At 42.3% G+C, this 27739-nt stretch overlaps 2 protein-coding genes and 1 non-coding gene across 3 annotated transcripts in view; 1 reads left to right on the forward strand and 2 right to left on the reverse strand.

Moving 5' to 3' along the window:
* The window catches only part of ppp2r5b (protein phosphatase 2, regulatory subunit B', beta), a 49562-nt gene extending 35737 nt beyond the window's left edge, over positions 1-13825 (reverse strand). The window contains exon 1 of the mRNA XM_040012256.1: positions 12323-13825. Coding sequence (XP_039868190.1) covers positions 12323-12515 — 193 coding nt within the window. The 5' untranslated portion in view covers positions 12516-13825. The remainder of the gene's footprint in view (positions 1-12322) is intronic.
* Positions 436-517, forward strand: trnal-aag. Its single transcript has one exon. It is a non-coding gene; the product is annotated as a tRNA-Leu (tRNA).
* A 4762-nt stretch (positions 13826-18587) lies between the features above and the next one.
* On the reverse strand, positions 18588-27584 carry batf2 (basic leucine zipper ATF-like transcription factor 2). Its single transcript, XM_040012457.1, has 3 exons — positions 25715-27584; positions 24548-24667; positions 18588-20639 (listed from the first exon to the last, which is right to left on the reverse strand). The coding sequence occupies exons 1-3, from the start codon at positions 25781-25783 to the stop codon at positions 19566-19568; spliced, it is 1263 nt and encodes a 420-aa protein (XP_039868391.1). The 5' UTR covers positions 25784-27584; the 3' UTR covers positions 18588-19565.
* Positions 27585-27739: the final 155 nt, after the last annotated feature.

Genomic DNA, 27739 nt, shown 5'->3' on the forward strand with positions numbered 1-27739 from the left:
GCTACCTAAATGAAGTGAGTGTCTGACACTGAATTAAACTACCTTACGTCAGATAAAGCAGACAAAAAGAGATAAACGATTTCAACAATATGCTGACAGTGAAATTGTCCTTTGACTAAGCTGCATGTGTTATTATGTTAAGTGATTTTAAATCATCTAGCAGACAGCCATACTGAAGGGGAAATACTCCGAGTCATCTGCACCTCGTATTACAGAAGACTTCAACCACACTGGATACTGGTTTACATGACGTCAGTAATCCAGTCAGTTTTTACATGATACAGTTACTCTTTACGGGAGTAGCAGCTGCAACTGTGATTTATATTAGAGAATTATGATAGAATACGTATAAAAAAATAAAAAAACTGCATTTTTATTTAACTACAAGTCTTCTGTCATAGTTGCAGCATTTGCAGAGCACACCTTAGGCAATGTGGTAGTGTGGCCGAGCGGTCTAAGGCACTGGATTAAGGCTCCAGTCTCTTCGGGGGCGTGGGTTCGAATCCCACCGCTGCCAGACCTTTTTCTTTTACATAACTTCCTTAAGGATCAATAAAATATTCTGATTCAAGGTAGAAATGCATTGTTGTGTTCTCACTCCACAGCTCTCTTAAAACAGAGAGACAGAAAAACAACGCAGTGTAGCCACTATGTTGCTATAAGTTTGCCCATTTTCTGCTACGTATTAACGCAAAGGTTTACACAGCTGCTTTTTATCTACACCTGCCGGTCACCGCATTAGGTACACCTGTTCAACTGCTCATTAATATCTCATCGGCCAATCAAATGGCAGAAACTCTGTACATATGATCAAAATGAGCTGCTGAAGTTCAAGTTAAGTGCTGATCTACTATATTTTCCCACACAACCATCTGTAGCTAGATGGCAGAGGTCAGAGGAGAACAGCCAGACTGTTTTTATTTGACAGAAAGCCAATAATAACTCAAATAACCACTCATTACAAACAAGAGATGCAGAAGAGCATCTGTGAATGCACAACAAACAACATGAAAGCGTGTATCCATCCTGCCTCCTATCGCTGGTTCGGGCTGGTGGTATAATGGTACAACCGAGGGTTCCGGTTGGTACTGTTATTGACCATTTCCATCCTTACATGACCACAGTGTACCCATCTTCTGATGGCTGCTTCCAGCAGGATAACACCAAACCAAAAATAATTTCAAACTGGTTTCTTGAACGTGACAAGGAGCTCACTTTGTACTCAGACGCCCTCCACAGTCACCAGGTCTCAATCCACAGATTCACGTCACAGACCTGCAGCTACTGTGTGATGCTATCATGTCACCATGGACCAAAGTCTGTGAAGAATGTTTCCTGCACCTTGTTGAATCTATGACACGAAGAATTAAAAGTAGGGTTCAACCCGGTACCACTACTAGTGCCTAATAAAGTACATTATAGAGCAGGGCGATATGACCAAAGATATTTATCACGATATACATTTGAAAATTTGCAATAACGATATAACTGACAATATAATTGACACTAAACAAAATACTTTACAACTCCACAACTTTATTAGTGCAAAAAATAAAAAAATAAATCAACGTATTTTCACTTAAACAAGCAGCTGTTTTTTTTATGTGCATTAAAATTATATAAAAAGTTAACAGTACAAATGCAAATTCCTTGCTGACAGTTTAACCAAAAGGCATTTTCAGTGGAAACTGGCCGACATATCCTCAGCATAACCCTGTATAATATCCACAAAACTTATAAAGAGGTTATACACACACAACACGGTAATACTATGTTGAAGCACAGTACGTATCACTCCGCGAGGCTCCTGCCTACGGTAGCCGTAATGCTCTGACAATCCATCAAGCGGTGCGGGTTCGTAGCTTAGCAAAGTCGTACTAAAACATTTAACAGATTTTTGAGCGCCGTGTACGACATAAAATTGTTTTGAGGTCGGTAAACACAACCAGAATTCATACATAAGGCACACGGGATTATAAGGGGCACTGTCGATTTTCAGAAAAATCAAAGGATTGATTTTAAGTGTGCCGCATTTTCCAAACAACGCGGTAATAACGACGGCCCGCTAGCATGTGCTACCAAAAATAGTGCTTTGTTGTGTATCTGACGGACGAAAGCTAAACCAGTTACACACCACTGAAGTTGCAGCATTTTTACAAACCAATTCTGGTTCATCCGTTTCATTCAACGATCCACTTTCGCCTTTCTCATTCTCTGTCGCTGGCACGCTTTTTCCGCCATGTGCGTATGAAAACAAAGGCACTGCACGCGTTTTACCCAAATATTTCATTTTCCTATCGTTGCCCGACATTATACCGGTATTACCGTGAACGGTATGATATGGCCCAGCCCTAGTACATTATGTCGTCTTGACCACACATTAAATACAACAGCCAAAGTGGCCGGTGAGCGTACATCACCAGCACGGTTTGCACTGAACCAGTGGAAAGAGTAAGACTTTTATTAGAATTCATCTTCTAACTCAAAGAAATGTCCTTATCCCATTAGCAGAGTGTGACGGTGCCAGATATTAACCTTTATTTATTTTTTAACTTCAAACACAGTAAGTCTCATACTGAACAAAACTGCAGTCTTTTTCTATCTACATAAGATACCATTTTCTTATTCTGTTAGATTTTAGCATCTTCTCTAAGATTTCAATATGAATGTCTGACGGCGTGTTTTTTCCTTCTAATCCCTTCATTGTTAGCCATGAAAATGGCCCATTTTCGAGAACATTACGAAACACAAGCAGCAGTGTATTTTTGTACTTTCCAAATCAGCAGTGGGAGCGTTTGAAATGCATTTCCTATCAGAAGCAGAGGCACTAAAAAAGCATACTTCGACCTGGTAAAGAGCATTCAGTGGGCTGATAACATAATCAGGCAAATGAAACGCTGCTAAGAAGCACACTTGCAAAAATACTGACTACCTACTGCGCGGATGAGTATTTCTTATCTTAAAGGGGAACACGAGCTTCTAAACTATTACTTCACATAACCACTTATTCAAAACATGAAATGACATTCAGGTCTTCCTATTATCCCACAATGCATCAACTCACCATCTGTTACTCTGTGAAACAGAGTCCGATTGTTTGTAGCGCTTGTCTCATGTCTGCAGGGTGTTTCGTAGCTTTTAGAGCTGCTTAAATGCTACATCGACTGGCAGAATGGGTTTTGTTCAGGTACGGGAGATTTAACGCTCTCTAAGCTCACACAGCATCCTTTAGGGTCTTCAGTTATTTGAAGACACTCAGCAGCCCTTTGAAAAGCCACTGCTGCTGGCAGCCAGTGATGAAAATGTCAAGGACGGAGAACATCATGCATGGCTATTCGCTTATGAGAATATTTCTTTGGCATGGTTCAAATATCAGTGAGAAATGCCAACGCTAGTTTGCACACGGGCGGCTGTTTGCATGGAAATATGTGCATGCTGCAGTTTTGCTGCTTTCACATAAGTGTGGGAGGTAATAATAAACAACTAGGTATCAATTTTTGATGAGCAGAAATCCAACACCATGGATGACTGCAAGAAACAGCTGTGGTGAAACAAATGCTTCATTATTATTATTATTATTTTGCCCTTCATTTGCTGCTGTTTTACCAATAGGATGGTGAGCCTGACCAAATTGTCCTCTAACTGGGACGGCAAAACTAGAGCCTCTGGTGGCATTCGTTTTACAGGAATAGTTCGAGTATGATCATCTTGTGATTTCCAAATACAGATACATGTTTGCTTATGCCCTAATTTTAAAAGTAGAAAATGAGACATAGGGCAGGGCTTGAAGAAGAGCTTCGACCTTCCCTTTACTTTGGCTCTCCTGTTGATCCATGTTTGGATTACATCATTCACTACAGTCAAATATGCAATGTAAGCTGTAAAAGTGGGAGAGAATGAGCTCCTGGGCCGGGCTGAGCAGAAAGTCTGCTTTGTGTGTTTTCTCTTTGAGCCCCATGATCTCCCCGCAGATGCACACACAGTCACGCACACTCAGACCTTGGGAACATTTTTCAGGCAGCTCAGAACATGATTGTTGATCTGCTACATAGTAAAACCACAATTTCGACTTTAACTTATTTATATGGCACCAAATGACAACAACAGTCGCCTCACTGTAAGATAAAGACCCTACAATAATAGAGAGAAAAGCCTAATAATCAAGCAAGCACTTTGGCGACAGTGGGAAGGAAAAACTCCCTTTTAGCAGGAAGAAAGCTCCAGCAGAACCAGGGTCAGGGAGGGGCACCCTCTGATTGGTGGTAAAACCTGAAAAAGACTCTAGCTCCTATCATGCTTATTTGCTATCTGGACATCACTTCTCTGTACAGTAATAACATTTGTCCTGCAGTGCAGGTGCTTTTATTTTCATTCACCATGTGGGCTTTTCTATTAGCACACATATTATTTCACTTTAACCAATCACTGTTGATATTTCTACCAGCAGCAATGGCACCTCTGCTTTGATGTTATTGCTCATGGTGTGTTTTGTTCTTCATATCGATTCAGTCTGTTTGAGAAAGAGGTTGTGCGGATTGTACATGACCTACATGAATTACTGTAAATCAGACAAGAACGTAAGCACAGTGGAAGCACAGGCCTCTCGTATACTGTACTATATTAAGTGCAACAGGAAGAAAAGTGCGAAACTTAGCTGCAGAGGGAACAGAGACTGAGTGGATGTCAAGGTCAGTGGATGTCAGGCCTGCTCACAGCAGTTGCAGGTTCCTGTTTTAATCTATGGCGACAGCTGGCTCAGTAATCTCAAAAATCATCCTGAATCACATACGTGCAAATTCTCTTTGGTGTGGGAAAAGGCCACAAATCTTAATCACAAGTTTGCGTGTCTGCTGACTAGATGTCGAACAGGAATGTGACCTTAGTCTCGTTGGCCTGCCAGCAGCGACACAAGACCCGTGACAGAGGAGCTGTGCTGGTGTCTGTGGCCCCAGGGGAGAGCATCGCAACTGTGAAGGAGCATTGAGCTAACAGCCTGTTCTCTATTTAGGCAGGCAACTGCAGTGCACCTGAGCAAATGGAGGACTAAAACCGGGACAAACTCAATGAGCACCCCCAGCTAATAATTCTGCAATCAAATTCTTCTATAATATGTAAAGAAAAAAATGCCAAAACTCTGGATCTGACTGGTGAATCCCTTTAGGGATATGTGCAATTAATTAGACGATTAAATATTTTTGCCCTCTGTTGGCACCAGAAATACTAATAGGTTAAGCTAATTATCCATATTCATTTATGTGCAACAGCAATTAACTGTTGTTCTTAGATGCCCCTAGCCAGCACTATAGTCCCATCAGACAGCAGCACCACTCTCACTATGTGACAGGAAGTTGTATACAAGAAAGGTGGAAAGTGAGACGAATAAAAGCCTGGCAAAGCACAGCTGGCATCTACCATACAGTCATTGTAAATGAACCTGAATCCATAAATCATGGAGTCTATGGTGCTAGCAGTGGTGTTGCTAATAGAGGTGGCAATCACATGACACATAAAATCAAATGTATCTAATAAAATATTGATATTCGGCGTCTATGCATTAATACAATATCGCCACACAAAATATTGCCATACCACGCTATATATCAACCCCACCCCTACATGCAACACTAACCTGACTGTATGTGTGTGCAATGTTCTGCCATTGAGTTAAGTGGTTTAAACCTCTATTCTTTCTAATGGCTAGCAAAGGCCGACTCCCTCTGGTGGACAGATCTGTTAAGAAGTCTGTTGGAAAACGAGCCTCAACATCTTTGTTCTTTGACCTCAGGGAACACTCTCCTGATGAGTTTAGTTTCAAATCCTATCCTATAGTACTGCATGATGTCTGTTTTCTTAATTCTTGATCCCTGCTAGAGTAAAAAAGGATAATAAAAACAGTATGGCATGTCTACCAAGCAACTGACAAGTCAACGGAGCCAATGAGTGCACAGTATCTCTCAGTTTCTCAGTCGGATCCACCCTCGCTCATCATGTCCGGTTTCAAAACACTGAGATGGAACCGGAAAAATACTTTTCCTGAAGCTTCATATTGGATTTTACTAACCCAGAGGGTGACGTTACGGTGACTATCCATTGTTATAGTCTATGTCACAGGTGTCGAACTCCAGGCCTCGAGGGCCGGTGTCCTGCAGGTTTTAGATGTGTCCTTGATCCATCACAGCTGATTTAAATGGCTAAATTACCTCCTCAACATGTCTTGAAGTTCTCCAGAAGCCTGGTAATGAACTAATCATTTGATATTGGTGTGTTGAAACAGGGTGATGTCTAAAACCTGCAGGACACCGGCCCTTGAGGCCTGGAGTTCGACACCCCTGGTCTATGTGCTCTGCACAGCAGAAAGTCACAAACATGTTATCAGCATTTAAAAAAGCTTCAGTTATTAAAGAGGTTGATATAAGAGCTTCAAAGAGCTCAAATATCTACATGGACAATGTTTAACCTTTAATGGTGATTAATCTGATCAGTTCTTACTTTCTTACCAGTCAATTAATCTATATTTTTCACTCATTTTACTGACTTGGTTTCCTGCAAAATGACTTCTTTAGGATTTGGATTGCTCATCGACTAATGGATGGATGGGTGGTTAGGTAGGTAGAGAGCTACCATGTGTTGCTCACTTTCAGACTGATTCGGGTATTTTACAAAAGGAAACAGCGAAGAGAGGACCGCGGACAGTTAGATCCACTTGGCTACGTTCCCAAACCATTAACTCCCAGCGTCTTTACTGGACACCATCCTCAAGTGTTTTATAATTTTTTAATGCAATGATGAAAGTGTGGAGAGAGCGGAAAGGAAGGCAATGCTTTCACCGTGTCTAAAACATCGCTGATGCCGGTCTGTTGGCTCTGTATGTGCTGATATGCTGGTTCTCTGACTTTATAATCACCTGCTTTTGCTGAAATTGAACCGGATCTCATTTGTGAACGCTAATTATTGACATCTATTTGAAACTTTGCTGTTAAAGCTCAGTTTTAACAGGAGAATTTAGATTTCAATGACGCAGAACCACTCAAAACAAGAGCACGTGCTCATTGCAATAAAGGGGATGTCTAATATCATGATTTCATGAAAGTGGAACAGAAATGTGAGGTTGTGTCAGCTGTTCTTAAAAAAAAAGTATTCCTGGATCTTTTTTTAAAAAGAGTCTTTTACTAGTAAAGGATTTAACAAATCATAAATTTCACGTTTTAAAAAGGCGTTTCTATTTAGACCAAATGTCCTCTGCACATCGAAGCAGCCGCTTTGAAGAACCAGTCCTAAAGCACAGCGCCCAGAGAGCAGTGAAATGCCTGTGTTTGTGTGTGAGTGTACGTGCGCACATGCATGCTGCAGGCCAACTATGAATACACTGTAAAAAAGGATTATAGGGACCCAGTATCCTTCACCCTTCATCTGTGGATTAATTGACTTTCTTGGCTGTGCCTGCTACTCTTTTATTAGCCAGTTCAGTGTTCCAGATCAGCTCCCTGTTTACTGGAGTTTCACAAGTCTCATGTGTTTATCTCACATTATTCATCTTTAATGCAAAAAAACCTTCATAGTAGTCTTTAATTTGTCTGATTTATCCCTAACTATCTGAAGAATAATATTAATAACACTCCTTCATCTTGTAATTCAAGAAACACTTCGACGTCAAATCACCAGCCCTGAATCTCGATCACAAGTCAATACCTTGTTCAACAACACACTAGCAAGGTAGTTGCTCCCTTACACTAAAGTTTAACCAGTCTGTTTTACACATGTATTTATGTCATGTCTGTGAAATTCGCCGTAACAGTTAATATGACTGATTACAGCATCAGTATGTGATGCTAATTATGGTCCATTGCCAGCATTTTTTTAAAATCCAGCAACCTTAGATTAGCTGATACCTGTCTACACATCTAATAATGTAACTCATAAATTGTATGTTATATAAACTGCTTTAGCAGGTCTAGAACTGCTTCAAAATTGCAAGCTGCTTTGCAACCCACCTCCAAGTAGGGCTGGACAGCTGAGCTTTAATCTCAATCACAATTTTGGTTCATTAAAATAAATAAAAATGACTGAGCAATACTAAAACTGCATGCTCTGCCAACAAAACGCAAAGCAAAGGCAAATCAAGCGCTCCCTAAATCGGCGCCTGATACTGTGCCTGCATGTGCCAATCACAGCTGTTCCCTGGACGGCACAGTGTGGAGTTCCCTGAGCGCGCTTGACCTCCGTGATATGCAACAGATAACACAGCACTGACACAAAATTCAAATTTGTGGCACAGCAGAAGGTGAAGAGCTTGTCCCTTGAAGCAGATCGTCATCTGTTGTTTGGAAATAATTCAGATTTAGGGCAAGAGACGTTAACCAAGAAGAAATCATAAGGGCGCCACGTGGCTGCACTGCAAAGAAACACAAGTTAGTCAGCCGTCTAAAAACACGCCACAATCTGCAGCACGACCAGTGCACGAGGCCAAAGAGAAACGGCGCAGCATCCGACACAAACTCGCACGTCCAGGAAAAGGAGGCTGCACAGCATGTCGGCGTGTCAACACCACCCACAAAGATGAAGTCTGAACTGAAGTCAGTAAAGCAATCGCATCCCAGTTTGCAAGATATGGCACAATACGTGACCGATAATCAGCAAGTAACGACGACTTCAGCAAAATGGTCAAGACACTGGACAAAAAAGATGTTTTCGCCTTTTTCTGCAAACCTGCGCTGATGGCAAAGATCACAGGAGAAGTGGAAAGGCATACACAAGTTTCAAGTTTATTTTATTTACATTCATCCTGCAGGCACCACGAATGTATTTTGCTTCTAGGAGACGCACAAACACACATTCGTCTGCAAAGATAAACTCACAGGACTGCAGCACAGTGTTAAAGTGAAGCAGCTCTGTTGATTTAATTTTGTATTAAGCTTTGGTACAATTTATATTTCATATTTTTCTTCAATGAGATGCTCTGAATTTAGATAAATAAAGAGGAGCAAATTTATTCTGCTGCAAAGAAATGGTGCAGCAAATGTGCAAACAGTTTACATGACAGTGAAGTAAAAGCATTTTTGCACTATATTTAGTGATTGATATTGATCAAAATAACTGTGATAATCATTTCCCTCCATCCCACGCAACTCAATAAAAGTCCAAATACAACTCAACTTCCAGACATTTGCTGTCCACCTCGTTACACTTGCCGTTCTTAGAGTTCTGCACTGATTCTGGACTGAACTTTGTCTTCGTCTAACCCACCAAAAAAGATATTTTTAAGACAGATATATTTCACAGACTACTCAGATCGCAAAGCTATGAATGGATTCCATGCTAAAAGGGACCATTAATATGGTCAGTGAGGAAATGAACCTCTCAGAGATCAGCTAACAGCTTGAGGAACTTTACATGATAATACTACAGATCGTGGATCGGAAGAGACCAGAGGACTGGCCTGTTTAAGGCTTCTGACCTGAAAAAGACACACTGTTAGATCATTCCTGCTGTCCAGTCATTCATAATCTCTGAACTCAGTTGAAAATGTTGTATTTCATTCAGATTTCCCAAAACCTCCCTTTTGTACGTTTGCTATTTTACATTTAGTGACTCACTTTTCACTGCAATGCCTTTTGAATACCACTAACGAGAGAGTTGGCTTTAAGCTACTGAGAGCTTTTAGTGAAAATATACGGTTCCATGTGCAAATAAGTTGTTTTGAAGCAAGATCAAGCACATGTTTTAAAAAAGTCCTTGGTTCTCTATATTTCTGCTCTAAGCCATCCATCCATTCCACTGATCCAAATCAGGGTTGTGGGGGTGCTTGAGCCTACCCCAGATGCCACAGGGCGAGAGGTGAAGGACACCCTGGACAAACAGACTGTTACAAAACTAACACAGAAACAGCCACAGAGGCGGGAAGGTTAGCGCTGTTGCCCCACAGCAAGAAGGGCCTAGGTTTGAATCCAACCTGGGGGCTTTCTGTGTGAGCCAGAATAGTTGACTGTTGCTCAGCTTAAACACTGCTAAAAATGTGTTTTTATGATATATTCTAGTTTGCTGTTAAATGTCAGGTCTTCCAGTTTCATTTCTGTCATGTCACAAGAATGAGATGAAGCTTTGCTCAGAGCTTCGAGTGCAAGAAGCAGGAGGAGGAGTTCAAATTAACAAAGAGAATGTGACTCCCTGGAGGAAAAAACACCCACAAGTCTGTCTACACTTGGCCTACATACTTCCCGTTAGAGACTTCCCCACACCAGACGCTTCTCCTGCTGCAGAATCTTACTATCAGTTCCTCAAGGGGGTCCAGAAACAGTGCAGCACCAGTAGTCCAGTAACTGGGACTTCTACAGGACATGTGCAGAGACCCACCTCAACCAAAGGTGCTGTACTGATGCGGTAAAAACCTCTTATCACCTTGCTGCACACACCCCTCGCTCACGTGCTTCAGAAGAAGTTAAAACGCAGGCGCACACAGCTCACGCCTCCTCTGAAAGCACAGAGGTCTTCTTTTCAGAGGGTTAATGGGAAGAGATTGCAGGCTAAGTGAAAGGGGGAGTAACCTTATAAAGAAGGGTCAGAAGGACACACGAGCACATGCAACCTGCTTTTGTACTGTACACGCAAGCGAGAGAGACAGGAGTAAAGCCACGAAGCCAGAGAAGAGCAAGAACGTATATAAAAAGGACGGAACATGAAGCGATGGGGTTTGTTGACTGAGTGAAGCAAAGTACAAATTTATTGATCTGGCCAGCTCTAACGTGTACTCGCTGCCTAAACACAAAGCCTAGCAAGAAAATATCTGCTGTTAAAGAACCTGTGCATGAAATCAATGCTGCAGCACGTTTATAGAAAAGCCATAATGTCAGTGAACTCTTTTTACGCCCGTTACTGTTCAAGAACCAAACCAAGCATCCACAAACCAAAGACATTCAAACGGCAAAAGCTCAGAGCTGACAGCTGGATTCAGAAAATTCTATCATCCATGAATCCATGCATTTACTTCACTTTACTATCTTTGTTTTACTTTACAGTCCACTGCATATTCGTTTAGCTATTCCAATCACAGGTTTTCCACAGTATGATGTTGGGATGCACCAATTCCAGGCTGGGCTAAGAAACAAATCTTCATTATAAAAGATAAACAGAAACAATCTTTGAACATTTAGCCACCGCAAACATTAATGCACACGTAAAGCAGGCCATGCCTAGTGGCTTGACCAGGAGGCTTCACCCAGGCAGGTAGAATATACAGGATATGCAGGGTGGTGCTTTTGCATCCCCGGGGCTTGAATCTAAAAGGCCACAACACGCCTGCACAGATCAAATTGGCCTCTGTGTAGTAACTGCAGCTCTGGGATTACAGCTATGGCAACGACAGACCTGCAAATAGCGCAGCTCTGCCTGCCTTCATGGTGGATGCTGCACCAGCCTGAATGTCAACATCTTTGGCGTTTCACAGATTTTACAACCCAAGTGACCGTCAAGGGGAGAGGCCTCATGATGGAGAGACTCTTCTCTCATCCCCCCCGCCCCACCCCACTATCAGCCAATCAAGAAGACAAGCACATGTTGGATGGGTTTGCTTAGTGTGGGTGAAAGTGGTCAATGCAAATGAAGTGACTCCATGCAAGCAATTCATCTTCAAGAAAACAAAAGACAAATTATAAAAAAGCTCAAAAGGAAGCATACGGTCTGATGAGAGCTCGTCTGAAACAAAAAAACAGACACTTCACTGTCACCTGACTGAGAAACAGTCACATCTCAAAACCACCTAAAGGACAGAAATGCAACGATGATTCAATGCACGGACTACTTCTGCTCCTCCACTGCAAAAATTCACTGCTGCTTTAAAAGGACCTTAAACTGATTCTGTTATTATTTGGCTGTGAAATACTGCGATGGTCATTTTTTCACTTGTTTCCGACATTTGACAGGAGGGGGGAAATATGCATGACACATGTTAATCTATTAACTGCTAATGAAAAGGACTGTTTGTCCCAGCACAGAGGAGAAGAAGAATAACAACAACAGCAAAAACAACAACAACAGGCCCTTTACATATCCAAAAGAAGACAGGCAGCAGATCTGTTAAATAAACCAAATCCACCACCGTCACCTCCGCCTGTCAGACCTGACAAGGACTGAGAGGAGAGCATGTTTAAGTGGAAACCAGTCAGTGGATAAGTGTGTGTGTTGTGTTTTAGTCATGTAGGTGAGCAAAGAAGGCAAACACAGAGAGTTGACTGTGACCTTTTACTGTCACAGCTTTCTCAGTGTCACATGTTCCAGCTGTTGTTTCTCACATTGATCTGTGGCTGCTTTGGGGGAATCAGAGCCTCACCTTTGAGCAGGGGCAGCGGGGTGAGCTCCACCTGGGAGCTCTGGTAGCGGAACTGAGAGGAGCTGTGGGACCTCCTCTGTCGGGCCCTGCGCATGGACCTTCGCGGGAAGCCATCCACCTTCTCCGCGGACGGCACCGAGAAGCTGGTGGTCGGCGAGGACGGGCTGGACGGAGGCAGCTTGGTCGTCTCCATGATGGCTGGAGGTGGAGGTGGTGTGGATGCTTTTGCGAGTGAGTGTGTAACGAGGGGGAATGTTTATTAAGAGGATGTAAGGCTGAATAAAGCAGAGGATGAGGGTGGATGGGGGGGGAGTGGGTGGCTATCTGAATCACAGATGGATTATCAACTGATCAGAATAAAAAAAAAAGCGGCTCCAGGGGTGGTGGTGGTGGAGGAGGAGGAGGGAGGAGAGGGGTGAGAGATAGAAAGTATGGAGGGGGGAGAAAGGTGCAGAGGCGGAGGAGAGGTGAGGAGAGGTGAGAGAGAGCTAGATTTTCTAGGGGTCCAGTCACGTGCTGCGCGCCTCGTTGTCTCTATCAGAGCCGGACTGGAAATGGCATCTTCGTCATCGTCATCATCATCCTCGAAGCTTCAGCTTTTCACACACAGATGAAAAGAATCGCTTGTGTATCATCGCCGTGCAGGAGTAGCTTGGAACAGCTACCAGATGATGCTCAGACAGGCGCGTCTCCTCCTCACACACACACAGACACACACACGCCTCTGCTGCTGCTGCTGCTGCTGTATTGGCGTCACACACCGCCTAAGTCATCAGCCTGGATTTGGATGTTTATTTGCTGTATGATATCAAGCAGCTGAGCTCCTGATAGGCTTAAAAAATAAAGACAAAAAGCACCTCCTGTTTATCCGGATCAGACGCAAACAAACGCCCTCCGTGCCACTTCACAGCTTCTTCTCCTCGATTTTTTTTATCAATAAAAATCAGTGCTCGGTCCTGGCGGTGAATGATGATATCATAAAATCATCAATCTGGGCCCACTTCAGCTGCGGCATCACTGTTGTCCTCCTGCCTCGTTTCCCCCCTCTATAATGGGTCCTTCTTTAAACCGTTAAAACCTGATATTTCTTTTTTTCTTTGATTTCTTTGAAGGCTAAAGATGTTATAGTCCACTCAGCCTCCCCCTCCTCCTGCCTTCCTTCAACCGTATCAGGGCGGGGAAACAAGCGGTCCCTCACCGCACCGACATGTGCAGGTCCTCCGATATAACGGCGAGCCCCGCAGCTCCGCTCGGCGTCTCCCTCCGCGGTCAGAGGACAGGGAAAAAAGGTAAATGAAAGAAAAAAGAGGCCGCTCCTCCGCGCAGGGGCAGCCGGGAGAGGAAAAGCTGAAGGCCTGTGTTATACAATAGCAAAACCGTCTGCGTCTGACACACTGACGCGGTTTTTTTTTTGTTTTTTTTTCCCTCCTGTACCCCCTTCTCCGTTCCCGTTATCCGGTTGTCCTACAGCGACTCAGTGAGCTGCGTCAACATGCACGCGATGAGTCGGGAACATACCGGAAATGAAGCTTCATGACTTTCAAAATAAAATAGGCTACCTGTGCAAGCGTGTGTCTGGATTGCGGAAATCAAGCCCCTTTTCATAGACTGTACATAAAAGATGATAGTAGACAAACTGACGTCACTTTTTGTCAGTGACGTTTCCTATTCTATATCAGCAGCTACTTGAAAATCCCAAAAGAATAAAGAATAACCCGCTTTATCCTCATAAAGCTGGGTATAATGGCCATTAAGGCCAGTACACCAGCGCCGCAACATCATCACACAGTCACTTTTATTAATGCTCGCCGTTAAGGTGCTTTGAGACTCTGCAGCATTCAGTAGTATTAATTTGCTATTTCCATATAGTTTTGTATGTTGTACCGGTGCACGCTACAAGAAGTACAAGTGCACTTGTTGCCAAATGCAGTGATCTGATTTGTTAAATCTGTGTATCTGGATCTGGAAATCGAGCGTAGTTCAAAAAATAAATGTCGCAAATTCATCCAGCAAAATTACTCGGTCAGTGTGAACGGCTGTATTAATGATAGGTGAATCCCAAAAATCTTTTTGATTAACGATATATTTGCACAAAACTTTTCTAAATGCCTTAACTGTGACCATAATTTATAAAATGAACGTCACCCTTTAATAAATAAGACTGGAAACTAGTGGCCTTGACCTCTCGTCCCTGGTCCCAGGTAATTCTCAACAACTGTACTTCTGCTTTACAACCAGAGGAGTAATTGTGAGAGCAATTGTGGCTTAACTTTTCAGACCTAAAAGCTGTTTTAGCCTGTGAGGGTTACTGGTGGAGCCTAAGGGCTTCTATGTAGTCATTAAAAAAAGGAAACTTCAGAGATCTAAATAGATTTTAATACGGCAACCCCTTAAGACAGCTCCTCAGGATCATCATGGATGTCAATAAGCCTGGTTACTTTGGTAACTGCAGTGCTATTGGACTGAAGCGTTAACTTGCAGGTAGAGATGAAAGCAAGGTTGAAAGTCTCTTTTTGATTTCTCTAGTTCAGTCTAGACAACAACAGCAAGATGTACCAAATAAAAACTGAGCTCAGGAATTCTTTCTTTATAAGTATAATGGATGCGCAGAAAGAACTTCTTACTCGTTCTGTTCTACACAGATACTTTCATGGTTAACAGAGAAAATCCAACATGTTTAACTTCTTTTCGTGTACAGGCACTAAGCACTAAGGCGGTCAGCTATGATGAATCTTCTCTGGCATTTTTCACTGCAGAGTAGGCTACAGGCTCAGCCAGAAAAAAAATAAAATAAAATAAAATAAAGATTTTATTTTGAAAGCGCTGAGCAGATGCTGCCTCGTCTCACTCTCCGCGTCTTGACGCAGGTTCCTCAGCCTTGAGGTGGTGCAAGGAGAGAGAGGAGTGAGCCTCCTCCACTGCGGATGACGCTATATGATGGAGTTATTTATTTATTTGCCTTTATTTACGCGTGGCCGGCCCTGGCTTTTTAAAGCCGCTCGATTATAAGCAGGTGTTTCATCGGCGTTCCTGCTCTTGCCGCACCACCTTTGGCTTTCTCACTGCCGTTTCATCCAGTAAAGAAATATCCCCTCCTATCCTCCATCAGTGCACCGCTTTGACGCTCACCGCCTCCCCCCCATTCCTCCCCCTCCCCTTTCCCCCATTTTGCTCTCCTCCTATTTGAGGTGAAGCTGGCTTTGAGGATCAAGTCCCATCCATTGTTCTTCAGCCCGCTCAGCCACTTGCTCGCGCTCACTCTCTCGTGTAAGCACACACGCACGTGCATTTAAAGGCGCATTTATCCGCGCCTTTCATCTGTTTCTCAAAGTCACACACACACTGATTTTCTCCCCATAAACACACACAAGCCTATTTTATCTCATAGAGACTACAGTGCAGTAGGTGCTGTAACTGCGCATGCGTCCTTTGCTTTACATTACACCCTTGTCCCCTATGTGGTGTATCAGGTGAGTTCACCCAGTCATCTTCCGGGATAAAGACACACACACAGAGAGTTTACAGTGTGGGTCAGGGCAGCATTGATGCTCTGCTTTACATTTGCTATCAGGGAGGCTGTGGTGCTGTTAGAGACGCGCTGGTTAACCGACATTCAACAGCATTTTGGAGCTTTTTATTAGAGCAGTCTACAGTTGTTAGCTGTGCACAGTGGGCATTGTGGAGTCTGTTGGGGCCCCTCCAACCAGCATTCATCACCATTATGTTATGAGTAGTCTGACAGCACCAACAGCAGTCCTCTAAAACAACAAGGAAAACATTACTACAGCAGAGACCTTGTTTATTTTAGCAACAGTGACCAAGACCAGGTTGCCTGGTTATGCAGTGTTAATACTATAGAGTGCTGTGCAAAAGTAACTCCTCATTCTGTTATGCTTTGACAGAAACAAGAGGAATAGATGCACTGGTTTACTGAAAGGTTTGCAAACATATGAGGATATAAATACCAAAAATAGAGTTTGTACAGTTATTGAAAGTCACAGCCTGAACACTCTTAGGCAGCTTTCTCGACATTATTTTAAGTAATCTTCAGGAAAAGTTCTCCAGGCTTCTTGAAGGACATTCAAAGCTTTTCTTTGGATGTTGACTGCCTTTTGTTTAATCGCAGTGGGTGGTCGCAGCAGGCGACCACCCACTGAGACTATTTCTGTCGAGGCTTCTATGAACAAGTGGATCCGTTGAAGGTCCAGATGCCACTGCTGTAGTTTAAGGTTTCTCAGCCCTCAGGGCACTACCAGGCACCCGGTGCCCCGAGCAGTCATCTGCCTTGCCTGGTGTCAAGAAGGACATCCGGCTATATATTACAGAATTTGCATAATTCTGCTAATAGACCCCAAACAAATATTCATGTGTTGTGTAACAGCATATGAATGAGTGAGCTGAACTGCTTGAAAATTGTACTGTATTATAAAATAAAAAAATTTAAAAACTCAATCAGGACAGCATTTTTTTTAAAGCATAAAACCGATTTTAATATCATTTCTATTATTAGTTTCCTTGTTCAATATATTATTTGATCCATGATAAATACAAATACTACAAAGCCCCACAACTGCCATATGCACAAATATACAGGTATACCATATAGGCTGAATAGCAAATATATAAAATAAAAAAAATAATTAAATGAAAGGATCACTTGGAAAAAACACTTTTTCAGCAGCAGTTTCTTTAAAAGACATTAATCCACCTCCTGGTTCACAGGGTCAAACCACTTGAAATGAGCACAAAAAATGTACTAAAACATAAATTGTGTTAAATTGTCAGTTTGGACCAACAATTTTATATTTTTTATGGAAAGCAAGAGCTGCATCAAATATAGCATCTGATTTATAGAAAGATTTTTTTAAATTACAAATGAATTAAAATTACAGGGTAATTATTGTTCCCAATCCACCTGAAAAATAATGGGTGAAAACCATTACTCCATGCACAGCATACTTGTGTGCACCCCCCATCACCCACCCCTTGACATCCAGAAATTATTTTTATTTCTACGTCATCTATAATTATCCTTTTGGGCTCTATGAACAAACATAAAATGAATAACTTCAGCAACAACAGCTGCAGGTCCGTCTTCAACCTTTTAAAGTTTTCGTGGGTTTACATCATCCTGACGTCTACGTCATCAGTGAGATATGTTCCTTCTGATTCATTTATGAGGAATAAATTGCAAAAATATGCAGGATGCAAATTAATAGTTAATTTTTTTTGTTTAAATGTCATTAAAAGGTTCAATAAACACTCCACTTTCACTAAAGTTTGAATTTTTAGGTAATCGTTTCACAGTTCAGGCTTTGAAGGGTTAACCAGTCAACGGTTATACATAAGAGGTTATTTAATCTCATAGTGTGCTTCTACATGGAAGTCATGCTTGTATAAGCAAGTCATAAGAGTGCGTGACAAAAAAAACAGACCAAACAAACACTAACACGTTTCTATACAAGACTTTAAAATGTTATAAACATGATCTGACTCGATCATTGTCAATGAGCTACACTGTTAGAGAGTTAGCTCCATCCGGTCGTTAAGTGATGACGTGACGAATCCTACTTCCGGGCCTAAAGTAGTCTGTGTTTAATATGGCTTTTGTGTTGTTAACATGTTTAATGTTTTGTATTTTCTTCTATTTAATCTCAAAAAGCTCCTAAAACAGTCAGTGATCCCTGTTGACCTCCCTCGGCTTTTATTACCGCTAATCATTTATTTAAGCTCAGTTTTTAAAACCTTAGGATGTAACTACAGCCCAGCCCATGCAGCAGTATATGAATGACTAACCTCGTATTGTGGATGGATTGTCTCAGTTGTTCTCCTGGCTGAAGTTTGGTCCTTTTACAGCATCCTGCCATGCGATTACATTTGTTCCTGACCACCGAGAACACTCACGTTAACTTTTATCGAGTGGAAAAAAAGTTAGCTTGTTTATATTATGCTAACATAGCTGTGTACCAGCTAGCCAAACTTCAACGTCACTGCTTTTTAGTTTTCTGTCTTCATTTATGTTGGAAGTGATAACAGAGCTGTACGTTTTAATTTGTTTCCAAAACCCCGCAGTCAGGACATGCTATATTGTATTTAGATAGAAGCTAGCGAGCTAACTTCCTGCTAACTTCTAACTCCGTTAAATGTCATAAATTCCGTTTTCATGGATGCCTGGATGTTAAACTCAATTGTTACACCTGGCAGAGCAGAACGCTGATCATTTTATTAAAGATGAAAGACTTTAGACAGTTTTTCAACTCTCAGTAATGCCACAGTGATCGTTTGATATATGGACCTGCAGCGGAGTTTAGGCCCAGACACAGCTAGTGACGTCAGACTTAACGACCGGATTATTAGCTCTGATAGCTGGGATCACTACATTCTAATGCAACCTTGTAATAAAGCAGCCCTTCACAGTGGCTCACAGGGAATTGTCAGCGATCCCACTGTACTGTACCAATTTCATGAAAGTGGCTGATTTGACTTTAAGATTTAAATATCAATTAGCAGCAGTAGCAGAATATGTGCTGAGAATGTGTGTCTTCAATTAAGATTAAGGTACACAAATAAAAAGAAGAAGAAAGTGAGTAAGGATGTGTTGTTAACTTTGGCACTGCCCTGTGTTTGTATTGCAGCTTAGAAGGAAATTTATTCTGGTAACCTTTCCGTGAAGTTGCAAGGAAGTGAGAGGACCACTCCACCCAATCTAAAATTAAAAGTTACAAGTTTCACCATGTTGACTCAGTTTTACTATGTCTCCTTTTTCATGATTTAGGAAAGAGCGGTGCCTGCAAATGATTACTGACTGTGGAAAAATGTCTTTTTAGACACTGGAATTTATTGTGTTCGTTCTTGAAATTAGAGATTTCTGCTCAAAGACCCTCAAAGTTCGGGAGGCATTTTTATGCCACTCACTAATAAGCGCAGACATAAAGATTACTTTAGTCTCAGAGAGGATGAGATAACCTGTGACGCTGGAGGTACAAATACATGAGAATCTAGTCAGCTACTGGTTGCATTCTGGAAACCGCAGGGTTCAGATTGACAATTTTTCTGTGACCAAACCAAATGGAAGCTCAATCATGAAATCGCTGCATTTTCGTAACAGAAAGCTCAATAAATAAGTAGCATCTGGTATGAATATGAAATATGACAGAAGACATTCAGTCTTTGGTTTGTTACTAGCTTGAGTCCAGAGGTCATCTCTTCACAACACATGAATCAAAATGACTTTTCTGTAGCGCTACTGGTTATTATTCCCACTTATGAGCCAGTCGAAAAAATCACAAAGTTCAAGTTCCTTTGAGGGAACCCCTGGTTGTGGCGCCAATGGCGGAGGTTCAGACGGAGCCCTATCGAAGCTGCTGGAGGTAGCTTGAGATATATCGAGTGGACCGGGGACAGTGAGCAGGGAGAGCAGAGACACACTGTTTGATGTATTGTCTTGATCATAACTCTGCTTTGAGGAAAAAGAAGGCACGGGTGATGGCTCCAAACCTGAAACGGCTGGAGCTAAAAGAGAAGGAGGAAGAGGATTTTGAAGAGGTGATGGTAAAAAAGTAGACGGTGAAACTGAACTGCTTGGGTTTCCACTAAAGCGACATGGAGGCAGCTGGGGCACGCAACCCGGTGCTACTACACCCGCGCTTCCAGCCTCTAAATGGGAATAAGGGGGTGTAGCGTCAGCTGTAGCATTTAGAAAAGATGTTTTCTCCTTAAAAAATCCGTCCACTGTGTAACCCATTTCACAGAGGGTGTCTTGCTCCAGCGTGGGCTGCGCAGCTGTGGAGAGCACACCGGAGGGAACGGGGTTTGAAATAAGACCGTCACAGATGGGTATACCATTTGTTGTGCTTGAGGTCATTATAGGTTCTTTGCTAAATAAAGAGTGCGGAGCTGTGTATGTGGTGAAAGATGCTGAATAGGGAACTGTCACTGGGCTGGAGGAAGAGGAAGAGGAGGAATTGAAGAGCTTAGGTGAAGAATGAGCAGAGGAGGCTAATGTTGTGTTAGCTGGAGGAGAGACGTGGTTCCTTTTGACGCAGTCAAGGCTCTGAAGTCCCAGGCTGGAGGTCATGGAGGTCAGAGAGAAGGGGAGCGCAGAGGAAGCAGCCACGGTGGAGTCCGAGGCCTCGGCGATTCCGTGATGGTTGGAGCTGGTCTGAGAGTCAGCTGAAGAAGAACCCGCAAGGCTGGAGGGGAGGCGGCAGTAAGGTTCGTGACGCTCCAGCGACGTCGTTAACAGGTGCAGCTCCTTTTTCAATGCAGCGATCTCCTTATGAAGAGCCGAGTTCGAGTGCTCAAGACTCTGGAGTTCCTGAGGAGACAGAGGGCAAAAGGGGAAAAGGAAGCGATTAAATAAGGGGGTGGGGGAAAAAAGACAAAGCGGAGGGATCAATAGTAAAGAAGAAAAGTCAGGTATATCTTTATTATCCCTAATTGAGGCGCTCACCAGCCATAAAAACTTATTACAGACATACATCAAAGGACAAACAATGAACGCAATCACATGCCACCCACATAATATCACACCAAGCCCGTGCTGCGCAGTAATAAAACGACACAGCGAAACAATCTTAATGACGCTCCTTTAAGGCTCCGAGAGTGTGCAGCAATAGAAAGCACAAGAGGCATAAAGCGGATGAAGTGTGGCCAACGCCAGAACCCCAAAGGAGAACTGAAATATTGCTCCTAAGTGACAGCGCTGCAAGATCAGCATGAAACGAGTGGGTAGGCGGTGGAGAGAGAACAAAAGGTGATTCCTTGCTGATAAGTGCAGACTAATGCATGGGACCAATTAGGAAAATTTAGAATTGAAATGTGGCAAAAAGCTTTCTCAATAAACGTGCCTTTTTGGAGCATTTACAACGGTTTTCTTTACATTTAGCGGTAAACTTAAAGCACTTTCGAGATGCTCTTCCTTTTTTTAGTGGTCATATATACATACTGTTACATTGGTGGCCATAGTTTCAAATACATACAACTAATGAACTCAGTCTTTAACAATAAAATTCACTGTTTTTGACTGTTTTTTTCTACTCTTGGATCTGCCGGGGATATGCCTAATATAGTCATCTCGGACAGGCTGTGGCTGAAGCCCCATCACCTGCTGCTCAAACCTTCGAGTCGCAAAGAGCAGATAATAATAAGAAATCTGAGTCAGACCTCAGTAAGTTAGGCCTAGAGATCAGCTGATGACCCTCGGTAACCCCCGTTCACTATAGGGGGAAAATAAATGTATATTCCACGACCACCTCTTCGGCTTTGGCTGCTAGCAGAGTCGCCGGTAGTTTGCACAGAAGGCTCCAACTCCTGCAAACACTCGCTAGCTCACCACCAGCCGGCCGATAAACTTGAAACAGTGCGGCGTAAACAAGAAGCAAACAAGGACAAAGACCTTCAAAGTAAAAGTTGTACCTCATCTCTAAAACCAACACACGTTAAAAGGCACAACTTCTTGACGATGAAGGCAAAGGTTCTCTGTTTTCAGCTGAGGTCACACTTCTTCCCAAATTTCACTACTGCCACAGACAACTCAGCGTCTTCCATAAAAACTAGAGGCCATCTCTGACTAACCAAAGCAAACACAGGGAGATAACACTGACGAAAGGCAATTTCGCCTTAAGGCGATGCCTAAAGTAGGCCGGAACAATCCGGAGCAGCAATCCAGCTCATTCAGTAAAGTACAGAGTAGTTAAATGTGATTGGCAGATTTGACTAATGCATAATGACTAATGATTTCATTTGCAGCCTGCTTTCAGCTGACAGCATGGAGATATCTGCTTAGTTTCCAAAAAAAAAAAATGTAGTTCCTAAGAACAGAAGAAAAAGGAGGTCAGCATACAACAGCCTCAAAGATGGAGAAATGAGTGAACAGAGAACAGGAGAAGAAGATGATAAACTGTTTTCAAAGTTAAGAACTTTTCAGCAAGGGACATTTGATAAAATGGAAATCTTACTTGCGGTACTTGAATCTACACATGATTTGCTGCTAATCATACTATTTTATCTATATATTGCAAAATTGTGAAGGTTGCATGAAAATAGTAGTCATTGTGGTGCAAGTTACAGTGGCAGAGCCTGCGCACACACACACACACACACAAAATCTACTGTTGAGTTCAAAAATTAATATGCAGCTTGTCTCTAAGTGACTATTTTCACCCAGCAGTAAGGTTCCCACAGCTGCCAAATCCCACTTTAACCTCTACACAAAAGAAGAGCTTTTAAAGGAATGGGTGAAACCAGCAGCTACACCAGCCTTTTTGGAGCATTTACAATGGTTTTCTTTACATTTAGCGGTAAACTTAAAGCACTTTCAAGATGCTCTTCCTTTTTTTACTGGTCTTATATACATACTGTTACATTGGTGGCCATAGTTTCAAATACATACAACTAATGAACTCAGTCTTTAACAATAAAATTCACTGTTTTTGACTGTTTTTTTCTACTCTTGGATCTGCCGGGGATATGCCTAAGATTTAACTACCGGTAAGGATTATTTTGAACTGTGACCCATTCAAATCTACTCTAATGAGCCGTCACTTCAGCACAGCTAACATTCGTCTACTTTTAACATCAAAGTGTAAACTTGACAGTTGCCCTGAAGAAGAGTCAGAGCTGTGCTATGCAGTTGTGAGTCACGGTCTCCGTCCCATTGAACTGTAAGCTGCTGACACAACTTTGAGTTTTTAACAAGTTCGAGTGGCTTGTGGCAACGACACTTCCCAGAACTTCAAGTGAAGCACACACACACGCAGCAGAACTGAAAGAGAAGGAAAGAGGGAAAGCGAAAGTGCGAGTTCCCGACACAAAAAAAGACACGCACACACATTCACACCCATTCATAAATTTGGTACACGCAGACATATTGAGCAGGTTACAACAGGTAGGATGTAATCTAAAAGGAAAATAGAGCTTAGTGGTAGTAAAAGAGCACGAGCTCGGGTGCAGCACAGCAAACCGGTGGTTTTGTTTTCTCTTTGTCAGAATGAGAGTAATTAAACACATTTATGAGCGTGAACCGACGGACGAATCAGATTAGTGACATGACAGGAGAACAAATGCTTCTTTTTACTGCACAGAAACCTGAATTTGTACTACTCAACCTGTTGGTTAAATAGGACTCTGTGGCTTAGGCTCATCCTCATGTCCACTCATACTTTTTTGGAATTGGAAATGGCAAATTTGTTTAAGATAGTATTAGGAAAAAAATTGACCTAGGCTAAAGAAAATTGTACAGAAATATATATACATATGAAGCATAATTATCAAATGTATCAAATTATCAAACGAAACTGCAGATCTCATGTGACGGGAGAAATTTTAAAACTATGAGCCAAGTAATCTGGCTGGAATACAGAAGTGCAAAGTTTAGCAAGATAAGACAAGAGGAACCTATTAAAGGTCTCACAAACAACCAAAGCAGGTGACCAGCGAAGTGAACGCAACACAGGAAGCGTGCTAAGATGCGGCTTTCCCACCGTGCTTAAAGATGCACATCAACAGATTAACTGTGTGTACAACTGTGTGCCACTGCTTATCAAAATCACCAGCATATGACGATGCACAATAACTTAGTTCCATTTAGCTCTTCATGTAACTAGCAGCTAACATTATTTCAGTATTTTAGAGAACACCACCACCTGAATACTTTCTGCTTCAATGGATGGGTTTCAAATCACAGTAAGAAATCTTGAACACCACATTTTTACAATAACCCTTCATAACTGTAATGCATGTATGACCTTGAAACAGTTTTCAGGGCTACGTGCTGTTAGGCTTGTGTGTAAGCACGCGGTCATCAAAGATACTTTAGAAATCTGACTGAGTGCTCTGGGAAGCGTGTCCGTGTGTGTGGATGTGTACCCTGACCTGTGGAATTTGCACCCGCCCCCCAGGGGAGAAAAAAAAGACAGGCAAGTACAGATTGAAAACAAATGCGTCTGTGTGTGTGTGCGTGTGTATATCTGTGTGTGGATGGCAGACAGGAAAGGGAGGGCTGATAGGGAGGGCAAAGCAGAGGGAGTGAAAGTCCTTCTCCTAAAGCAGGCTATTTACAAGAAACGCCTGCAAGCATGCTGCCAGATTACACAATACGCACGCGCGTGCACACGCACACATACACACACTGCTCATCAAACAGGCTGTGTGTGAAAAGGAGACAGAAAGTGACAGAGTCAGAGGATGACAATGGAAGGAAGCAGAGGGGGAAAGGAGTCAGACCTCATGAAGTTCATCTGCTCTCTCTGTCTGTTTTCTGCGGCTCTTCCTCGCCGCATCCCTGTTCTTCTCCCGTCTTTTTGTCCCTCTGGGTCCCATCTGTTGTCCCCCTCTTTCTCTCTCCTGCCAAAACAACGACAGAATTAAGGAGAACTATCTGGGGTTAATTAGACCGCACAGTGACACAGTGGGCGTTCAAGTATGCACTTCTATTTTGACTTTGGCTTTCTTCTTTTTAAAGGGCGTGTATCGATTTCATTTCGATACCGCGTTTTTGTTTTAAAGGTATAACATGACTTACAAGGTCATGAGACAAACCAATCACATGAGACAGTGCGTGTGGCCCTTCAAAATAAAGCGGGTCAATAATACGTGAAGTGCTTTGATGCAGCGCGTGATGCGAAGCAAAGGCGAGGGCTGACAAACCATATGACAAATAACAAGGAAGATTCTTTTTATTGCACACAATAATTATTATAGTCTTTATTAGACTACACCTTCCATTCATTTCATGAGTTCAATTTTCACTCAGCACAGCTGTTGCTGACTGTTCTACAGGCAGTATATACAATCTGTGTATACTTTGCAAACACACACACGATAACTGCAGTAAATAACCTGAGCCGGACGTGAACTGAGGGTTCAGGACACCAGAGGTGGAAGACCAATACTCAGTTTAAAAACTAATAACAATAATGATAATTAAGGTACTAATAATTTAAATGAAATTTAAATAAATCACTTATTTTACAAACAGATCTGTTTGGAGGGCTTAAAGTGGATCTGAGTTGATAAATAGTGGTTTTAGAGGCAGTGGATGATGATTATAACTAGCATGACTAATAATTAATACTATATATTGCTGTATATTGCTGTATATTACTATACAATAATGATAATAATTATAACTTTAGCTTTAATAATATATCATTTTTATTTACAGTGTAAAAAGGAAAAAAGCCAGAGGTTCATTAATCAGAAGAGGATCTGACTCAATATAAACAGTGAATGGGTGTTATACCTGTTGTAGCCCATAATTATAACCAATATCGGTGTGAATTTTACATCACATAAGTTTACTCTTAGCATCAACAGCGTGAAAAGGTCCGTAGGATGACCTGAATACGGGGATTTGATGATCGAGTCAAGAGACGAGAAAGAGGAACTTACCGATCCTGCAGTACTGCTGGGGCTGGCGGACTCGGACCCGGACCCGGAGTCCATGTATAACGGGGACATCTTGACCCACGCTCCTGCAGCAGACTGGCTCACCTGTCGGCTGGTCGCCTGCGGCAGCACGAGGCTTTCACCTGTCTTGGACCATGAGTGCAGCACGGGAAGCCGTATCCATTCATACGCGATTATCGGGATATCAGGACCGAGCAGGAGTGCAGGTTACAGAGCAGGTAATGCTGGGACCTGTTGCCGTGCTACTGACTAACATCGGATGTGTTGCTTGGTGACTGTGTGGCGCTGACTGAGGCGCTCAGTCGCTTTATCTGATGACTTATGAGTTCAGCAGGTTTGGCAACAGATGATGCAACATGATGCTGCGGTTCTCTTTCTCTTTCGGTTTCTCTTTATTTTAAACTGACCCGTTGCCTTGCAAAGCTGGAGGGGGTGGGCGTGCTGCTTTCACGTGCAGCATGTTAGTTTCACTCCCCACACGTGCTTACAAAGTGCATTCGATTTATCTCTCACACACGCACATTGTTGTGCAGCTTCACGTCACGCAGTAAATCCGTGTTTTTCTGCTAACATCTCTGACATGTTAGCTTCACACTTTTAAGGTCCGGATTGTGAAAAGACCAACGTGTGAAATCCTAATTTCCGACAGCACGTGAATGCGTTATGTTAAATGGCTGGGGAAAGTTTCACAGGGGCAGGAAGCGTCTGCTGACCAAATATAGACTAAGGTGTCTCCTTCCCCACGTGCAGGGAATTTCTAAAGCGGATTGCCAGGAAATTGCTGTCCAAGCCTCCAGAAACAAGCCAGCGCTTGGAAGAGTTCTCGGCAGAAAATGATGTAACTTTCCACAGAAACATTTGAGCTCTGATGGCTTCAGGTCTTCTAAGCCGAGAAGAAAATGGCTAACTCATGGGATTTTCAGAGATACCTGATCCAGCCTGTAGGCTGAAGGGTTTGTTTGTTTTGTCTGCATGTCATTGCACATGTGTATAATGACAATAAAATGCATTCTATTCTATTTTCTTTCTCTCCTTTAAACTTAGCTTAATATTAGAAGCTGCCCTTATTTACTTTTTTACACTATTGTCTCAAATTTGAAATGTAACATTTTATCTCTGAGATGTCAAACATTTGGTCAAAGGACCAGACCAGACTCACCAAGGGATCCATACCGGCTCACTGCAGGGCTTGAAGGGCTGGAAAGTTTAAAATACAACGCATCTGGGAAGTGTTCACAGCACTTCACTTGTTCTACTTTTTGCATTGTTACAGCCTTATTCCAAAATGAATACATTCATTTTTCTCACTTTGTAAATATGGGGTATTGTGATTGGAAAAATTAATGTAATCCTTTTTTTTAGTGTAAGGCTGTAAAGTGACAAAATGTAGAACAAGACAAGTGCTCTAAATACATCCACTGTATGATATATTCGGTTTTTCCTAAAAAAAAAAACAAAAACAAACCAAAAAAAACCCCAAATGCTGCTATTCCTGGTGTTAAAGAGTGAAAATGTTTTCCAGCTGAAGTGGTGAGGGAAAGTACCAACAAGGTAGGTGGTGTATCCTCTTGACAGGAAATTAGAAAGGGAAAGTTGGTGGCGAATTAAAGACATACGGGAAAGCATTTGAAGGAAGAGTCTAGAAAAAAAAGAAAAAGACAAAAAAAAAAGTGGGAAATGAACAAAGTGCAATGAAGAACTGAGAAGCTAAGTGTACAGCAAGAAAAAATGTTTAGAGTGCATTGAATTTGAGTCTCGGCAATAAAGGAAGGCGAAAATAACTTGTCAATTGGCTAGACAGAGATCGAGCTGGAACGGATGAGCAGCAGGTTGGGGTGATTAAGGATAGAGTTGGAAATGTGCTAATGAGTCAAGTCAGGGTGTTGACAAGTTGGAAGAAATACTTTTGAGGAACTGATGGGTGTAGAAAATGTAAGAGAGAGTAAGATGGGTGGAACATGGATAAGAAAGGATGAAGTGAGGGCAGCTATGAAGAGAATGAAGAGT

This window comes from Simochromis diagramma, unplaced genomic scaffold (genome assembly GCF_900408965.1).
Source record: "Simochromis diagramma unplaced genomic scaffold, fSimDia1.1 OVJJ01000604.1, whole genome shotgun sequence".
Taxonomy (NCBI): domain Eukaryota; kingdom Metazoa; phylum Chordata; class Actinopteri; order Cichliformes; family Cichlidae; genus Simochromis; species Simochromis diagramma.

Bases quoted from the DNA above. Each gene is read 5' to 3' on its own strand.
- batf2 (XM_040012457.1), bottom strand. From the start codon at position 25,783: ATGTCCCCGTTATACATGGACTCCGGGTCCGGGTCCGAGTCCGCCAGC. The intron at 24,668-25,714 runs GTAAGTTCCTCT...TTGTTTTGGCAG, and splicing joins CCAGCAGTACTGCAGGATCG to GAGAGAGAAAGAGGGGGACA. The intron at 20,640-24,547 runs GTCTGACTCCTT...CTGTCTCCTCAG, and splicing joins GAGCAGATGAACTTCATGAG to GAACTCCAGAGTCTTGAGCA.